Here is a 6966-nt window from a genome sequence, read left to right on the forward strand (position 1 = left end):
AACACATCTAGGTGCCTTTAGTCTTAATGGCAAGTCATATTTTATTTGGATACCAGAAACTGGAGTTGGTTGTAGTAAGAATAATGCTTCCAGGAGCAAAATTTACTTGATGCATTGATAATTCTTTCCAATACTACTTTTGATGTCAAATTAAAAAAGACTGTCATTCAGTTAAGTTGTCAAGAGAGCAGTAAGTAAATCACTGTTCGTTATTGATTTACTAGCACAGATAGAAAAGAGATGCAAAACTAACAGGTTTTTATTTATTGTGAGATTTCAATGCACATTGGTAACTTTAAAGTAAATACAAGCCATGTAAACAACAAGAGTGCCAGTGTACCAGGTGCCAGACGTTCTCTCCTATGTTGTTTTCTCTCTGCAGACACAAGTACTAATCAGCCTAAGACAATTCGCCGCGTCAGACTTCAGCCACCCACATTAAGGACCAGTGTTCGTGGTCGTCAGTTCAACAGACAGAGGGGTAAGTATTTGTCATTGCTCTTTTTCTTTTAAATCAATTATTAATAGTTTCTCCCTTTGGTGACCATATATATGGTACTGCTTTAAGTGTTAGTGATTACTGGTAATATATTGAATAATGCAGCATCTTTGCACTAGCTTTAAGTAAAATAGGTAGGGTTCATGTTGTTTTGTTAGCCTGAGCAGCATTTGAAAAAAGAGAATGGCAGTAGATCTTAAGTGTAACCAAAACAACAACAAAAAAATAAAACTCAAAAAATAATGTTTGGATGTAACTTTGGAGCTCTTGGTTTGTGAATTTAGAGCTTAGCTTCCCATCGTAAGTTCATATTCTCCATTTCATAAGTGGAAATAAGTCATTAAATTATTTAGTTATTGTTTAGATATAAATATATATGTAGAAAATATATTGAAAATATTTAATTTTTATAGCATTATAGAATTAAAGCAGAAAAACATGGGGTGATTTAACTTCTGTTTTAAGAAAAATCCTCCCATGAAATGTATTTAGATTGGCATTATTTTAACAACATTGATATGTAGGCATTAGTGCTGAAATGTATGGATCTAGTATTTCTTTTAAAATATGAGGAGTTAGGGGTAGCTCAAGATCTTTCCTAGTCTATCACCATTTCTTTATTAATCCTAAGGAGGAGCTCACTGCTTGCAGATAGGATTGAAAATGCTGTAGTAGTTTCTAATGGCTATATTGGAGGATTACAACTCAACAACTGTCTTTCTCAGATGGCAAAACAATAATGTATCTGTATCACAGGCATGAGGGGAGGAAGAGGGAGACTGTATTTTCCTGGAAAGGAAGTGTCCCCTTGCATTAGTACTTACTTGGAGAAGAATCAAGCAGCACATAGGCCAATGTGTGATTTAAGGGGGTGAAAAGGGCTTCTGTTAACTCATGTGTTTTCTTTCCTAACACAGGTGTCACTCATGCAATGGGAGGCAGAGGAGGCCTGAACAGAGGCAATATTAGTTAAATGGTCTGTAAAGTTGTGACAGCTGTGTATAAAAAGTGCCAGTTTGCCTGAGGTTGCTTTAGTGTAATGAAAGCAGAGCTCAAAGCTGCATTTTATACTTAGATGTGTGCACACAATTCAATGTCTTTATTAATAAAATCAGACAAACTTAATACTAAAATGTCATCTTTCTTTAAAAAAAAAAAGAAACATCCTGTGGTATGCATCACTTAGGACAGTTGTACCAGTCTTTGGTTACAGTCTTTCCAGTGAGATAAGTAACTGATGTTGCTGTTTTGCTGCCCACGTCCAAACTGTAGTACCGATCTGAAATGAAGAAATGTGAGAATTAAATTCCAGAAACCACATGTGGTATGAAAAGACTTCTGCATCTTGAAGTTAAAACCTTCCTTTTCCTTTCAGTTTGGCATGACTGGTAGGTTTATCATTCTTCATATCTGGAGTTGAAAGAGTCTCTAAATGTGAATTTTTAGCCTAGCATTTGAGGTTTGGGGGGGGGGGTTTGGTTTTTTTAAGGAGAGAGAAAGAGACAGAGGCATTCCTTTGTATTTAACAAAGATTTTTTAGTGCTATTAATAGTCTTGCCCAAGAACAGGGACTAGGAGAGAATGCACTTACACTGCTGGAGCACAGTATTAGATTGTAGAATTTAGAAACCAAACAAGCTAGAAATAAGACGATCCTAAACTGACTTTTATAAGAGTGGGACTTTTCCAGTCCCCAGGTATGAAGTAGCCTCCTTTTTTTAACGTTAGGAATTATATTGTAGTGGAAATGACATACTTTAGCATCCTGTATTTGGATATAGCTAGTATGTTGTGGGGTTGGGTTTTGTTTTTGCTTTTTTGCTTTGTTTTGTCAGAAACATAGTTCCATAGAAGCACCTAACAAAACTGTCAGTATAACAGTCCAAGGATCTCAGTCTGTCATTAATTTAATTATGCATCTAAGTGTCATTCCCCAGCTCCTCCAAGCCCCTTCTTTTTTTCCCCTTTAAGCCTTAACTGTTTCTTTTAAGGTTCACATTTAACATTGATCTTGCAGAATCACAGTAACTTCATACTTCAAACATTTTGGAAACACATAAGTGTCTTACTTTACCCATCCCTTTAGTCTTTTGAACTATGGTAACTCCCTTTAACTTACTGTTGGAGAAGGCATAATAGTCGTAGCCGTCTGGTTTATTGTAGTTTGGTACTGAAAGGGTTGAGTGAATTATTTTTGGGAGTCCTCTCCAGTAGGAAGTGATTTTAACTTCCTTACGTAAGACTTCTGCAAGCAAAAGAAAACTGAATTAGGAGATGTCACCATGTGTCTATACGCTATCGTTTGCTTGTATAATATACAGAAGAGAATCATGAGCCTGAAAAATAAGTACTGTATTAAGAAATGGAACAAAATGTTGTTTTTGAGAAGCCACTGTGATTAAAACAGCTGTAAAAAAAAAAAAACCTCAATAAACATAAGTTACCAGCTGGATGGGAGTTGATTCTGACAGTGTGGAAAGCCTGCAACCTCACTGCACGTTGGAAGCGTCTCCTGATGACGAGGGTCGGGACATACGCTGGGTATTTTATGGTAACCCGGGGTTTGTTTTTGCAAGTCTTGACTGCTTCTTGTTTGTATATGTATTGTTGTATTTTGCCACCTTTGAAGAAAAAAAAATTAAAACACTGAAGTGGAAGCGAAGATGTCATTGATGGCATGAGAAGAACAGTGTTTCAATGCTTCTGCTAAGATCTAAAAGCAGTTTTAAATTTCTGTACCCACTCCTATGACTATTATCTATATAAATGTATTTTTTTCTTAAATTGGGCAAGAATTCTTGAGGGGTAGTACATCCTTCAGCTGCGTTAAGGAAACACCTGGTCTCTTTTTGAAGGGACCGGGTCCCTCGGGGGCAAGAAGGGCTGTTTTCCTGCCTCCCGCCCTGCAGCGCTACCTTTCTTGATGAAGTACACGGACTCGGGGCGGTTGTGGTGCCTGGCCACGGGCAGGGCTGCCACGATCTTCCCGCTTAGCCCCGCGAAGCCCCTGGCCAGGGGCTTGGGGTAGCCGGCGTCCATCAAGCCATTGGTGAAGCGCCAGTAGAGAGCGCCCTGAGCGTGAAGAAAAAGAGGAGGTTTAGGGTCAAAAATAAGGCTGGCACTAGCAATTTGGTGAGCACAGCTGCCTTCAATCAGGCGTTTTAGCAGGGTGGGGGCTGCAGGGCTCATGGGAAGCACCAGGTGCCCTCAGCAGCTGCAGCCCCTCAGCGCGCGAGCAGAAGAGGAGACCTTGATGAAGAAGGTCCTCCCGTCGCAGTTGCAGCGGGAGAAGACGGTGTCGATGGGCGACGGGACGCCCCAGCCATCGCTAATGCGTCGGGGCTCGGTCGTCGGTGGCCTCCGTCCGTTCAGCAGCCAGTAGTAGTGACCTGCGGGGAGAGGAGGTGGCACCGAGGGGCCGGGCGGGCTCCCGGGCGCCCGCGCTGAGGCGGCCGCCCGTCGCGTCGTGTCGGATCACCTCACCTCGGAAAACGGCCAGCGTCCCGTTCTGCAGGGCCACCACGCTGTCCGCCGGCTGCCCGTTGCACAGGTTCTTTTCCTCTTTTATATTTGCTGAAAAACAACAAAAAAAGAGTGTCCTTTTCTTATTTTTAAAGAAATTACACACCTTTTCATTTCCCCTGCCCTGCTTTTGCTTAAATGCATAAAAGTATGTGGAAAGTAATCCTAGTTTAGGGTTCCAGTTCAGGCCTCCATGTGATTCTTGGGTGCAAGTTAGTGTAATTACTCATTTGAGGTAAATCCTTGAGAAGTTCAGTGTTTCAGGCATGTAAAAATCGAGGGTTTATAGAATGGGGGCATATGTGGTCGGTTATGAGCCGTTTACCTCAGCACCTGCGCACCAAAGAAAGGTAAGCCTGCAAGTGCTCTATGTGCTATATTTTGTGCTTATTTTTCTCATGTTTTGTAATTTTATGCATTATTTCTTCATGTTTACTTTCCTCATACTTAGTGGTACCACGTGCTATGTTTTCTATTTAATTTTTTCATGGTTATTGATGACTTTTTTGATGCTTTTTTTTCCAAGCTTTCTTAGTGGATTCCCTGTTCCCCTTTATTTCCTAAAAGTAACTTTCTTAAAAATATACATTTACTTCCAGTTAAATAAGAAGGAAGCATGGATGTTTTGATCAAAACTACTTTTTCTTTGTTTCTCTAAGCATAAACCTACTTTCTTCACAAAGTACCTCTCAGTATATGCTTGAGGAAGAACCTAGGAGCTGTACGATATTAAACAAATACCAATGGCATGTATAAGGGGAAAATGAAGAGCGGAAAGAAGAAAAAAAAAGGGGGAAAAATCTTTCTTTCTCTTTTTTTTTCTTTTTCCCTCCCCTTTTTTAAATGTACGTGACCATAAACCGCCAGATTTGCTACTGTGATTGCAGCCACTTGTGCGATGGGAAAGTCCTCTCTTTCTCCTGGACCTCCTTGTTTGCCCTACCCTCTAACAACTAAACAGCTGCTAACAACCTAACAGCCAAGTGCTGCGGTAAGAGCAGGCTCTAGAAGACGTGGAAAAGCTCGGGAGCGGGGCAGCTGGAAAGCGATGTACCGACGGTGAGGATGGCGGGCGCCGCCGGCGGGTGGCCGCGGTGGGGTCCTGGCACGCGGCGGAAGGGCCTCGCGGGCCGCTTGCCCGCCGGACCTCTCGCCGGGCGCCTCTCCGCGGGCACCTTGGTGCCTAGCGGGAAGCAGTTGCCTTGTGTTCCCCCCATCCCCGCTGGGACATTCCCGGCTTGTTTCAAAGGCTTTGCATCTCTCTGAGGCCCCTTTGATACGGGCAGAGGTTGGGAGCTGGATGGCGCCGCCGGCTTGGTTGTCCCTTTGGGAACGACCAGCACTTCCTCAACTGTGACCTTCCTATCTGCTGTGATGGTAGCAGGAGATTTTTTAGTGGTGGCCTCTTTTTTGTTAGCTGTTGTTGCCTCTTTACTGGTACCAGCAGCTCCTTCCTTCGTGCCTGTGGTGGCACCTTTGATAAGAGTCGTGGTTTCCTTAACCGTAGTGGAGGTTACCTCCTTTTTTGCTGTGGTGGTTTCTTTTTTATTTGCTATCTCTTTGCTTACTGGAGTCCTGTCTGTCTTAGCTGTTGTACTGACTTTTTTGCCTGCGGTAGTTCGGTCTGGTGTAGCTTTCGTTACCATCTCTTTGGCTCTTGTGGTGGTATCTTTACCTTCTGAGACTGTGGCCATGGTGGTTGCTCTGTTTTCCTCATCTGACTTATCAAAACCGAGGGGCTCTTCAGATACTATGGGTTTAGCTGGTTTTGTTACTTGCTTCTGTCCTGCTGTAGTCATGTGTTCTCCAGAGGTGGTGGTGGTCACTCTCGGTGCAGGAGTTGTAATCTTTTTAGCTGCTTTGGTGGTTGTAGCAGTTGTCCCCTTGGTTTTACGGGTAGTGGGAATATCTGCCTTGGTTGTGGTTGCTTCAGTGGCTGCAGGAGTTGTCTCTTCTTTTTTTGGGGTGGTGGTTGTAGTCTTCTTGGTGGTTGTAGGTGTTGTACCTTCTGCCTTGGTGGTTGTAGTAGCCTTCGTGGTTGTGGTTGTAGGGGTGGTCTCTTTAGGAGCGGTTGTAGTTGCCTTGGTGGTTGTAGTTGCCTTGGTGGTTGTAGGGGTGGTCTCTTTAGGAGCGGTTGTAGTTGCCTTGGTGGTTGTAGGGGTGGTCTCTTTAGGAGCGGTTGTAGTTGCCTTGGTGGATGTAGTTGCCTTGGTGGTTGTAGGGGTGGTCTCTTTAGGAGCAGTTGTATCTTCTGCCTTGGTGGTTGTGGTAGTCTTCGTGGTTGTAGGGGTAGTCTCTTTAGGAGTGGTTGTAGTTGCCTTGGTGGTTGTGGTTGCCTTGGTGGTTATAGGGGTGGTCTCTTTAGGAGTGGTCGTGTCTTCTGCCTTGGTGGTTGTAGTTACCTCAGTGAGTGCAGGGGTCATTTCCTTGTGTTTAGGTGTGGTGGGAGGATCTACTTTGGCTGGAGTGGACTCAGGGGTTGCAGGAGTTGTCTTTTTGCTTTTTGGAGTGGTGGGAACATCACCTTTGGTTGTGGGTACCTCAGTACCAGCAGGGGTTGTCTCTTTGGTTTTGAGGGTGGTGGGAACATCTGCCCTGGCTGTGCTTGCCTTGGTGGGTATAGGGGTGGTCTCTTCTTTTTTAAGGGTAATGGGAGCATCTGCCTTAGTTGTGAAAGCCTTGATGGGTGAAATTGTTGTTCCTTTGTTTTTAGGGGTGGTCGTGGGCGCCTCAGTGGCCACTGGGATCGTCTCTTTGGTTTCAGAAAGAGTCGTAGCTTTGGCCTTGGTGGTGGGGGCCTCGGTGGCCGGCATCTCAGTGGCCGCCGGGGTCATCTCTTTGGCTTCGGGGGTGAGCGTAGCTTCGGCCTTGGTCGTGGGCACCTCGGTGGCCGCCGGCGTCGTCTCTTTGGCTTCGGCCTTGGTCGTGGGCGCCTCGGTGGCCGC

The 6966-nt window shown here is 44.3% G+C and overlaps 2 protein-coding genes across 3 annotated transcripts in view; one reads left to right on the plus strand and one right to left on the minus strand.

The window, feature by feature from the left end:
• TPR (translocated promoter region, nuclear basket protein) overlaps nt 1-2747 on the plus strand; it is a 32979-nt gene extending 30232 nt beyond the window's left edge. For both annotated transcript variants that reach the window (XM_026043746.1, XM_026043747.1), the window contains exons 50-51: nt 383-481; nt 1417-2747. In XM_026043746.1, the coding sequence (XP_025899531.1) occupies nt 383-481; nt 1417-1472 (155 nt within the window). In that variant the 3' untranslated portion in view covers nt 1473-2747. The remainder of the gene's footprint in view (nt 1-382; nt 482-1416) is intronic.
• PRG4 (proteoglycan 4) overlaps nt 1656-6966 on the minus strand; it is a 15230-nt gene continuing 9919 nt past the window's right edge. Inside the window, exons 6-12 of the mRNA XM_026043740.1 lie at nt 5697-6954; nt 3983-4072; nt 3749-3888; nt 3415-3571; nt 2944-3120; nt 2619-2744; nt 1656-1778 (exon numbers count right to left, since the gene is read on the minus strand). Coding sequence (XP_025899525.1) covers nt 1678-1778; nt 2619-2744; nt 2944-3120; nt 3415-3571; nt 3749-3888; nt 3983-4072; nt 5697-6954 — 2049 coding nt within the window. The 3' untranslated portion in view covers nt 1656-1677. The remainder of the gene's footprint in view (nt 1779-2618; nt 2745-2943; nt 3121-3414; nt 3572-3748; nt 3889-3982; nt 4073-5696; nt 6955-6966) is intronic.

Source organism: Nothoprocta perdicaria, unplaced genomic scaffold (assembly GCF_003342845.1).
Source record: "Nothoprocta perdicaria isolate Ctin4 unplaced genomic scaffold, notPer1 scaffold_338, whole genome shotgun sequence".
In the NCBI taxonomy this organism is placed as follows: Eukaryota; Metazoa; Chordata; class Aves; order Tinamiformes; family Tinamidae; genus Nothoprocta; species Nothoprocta perdicaria.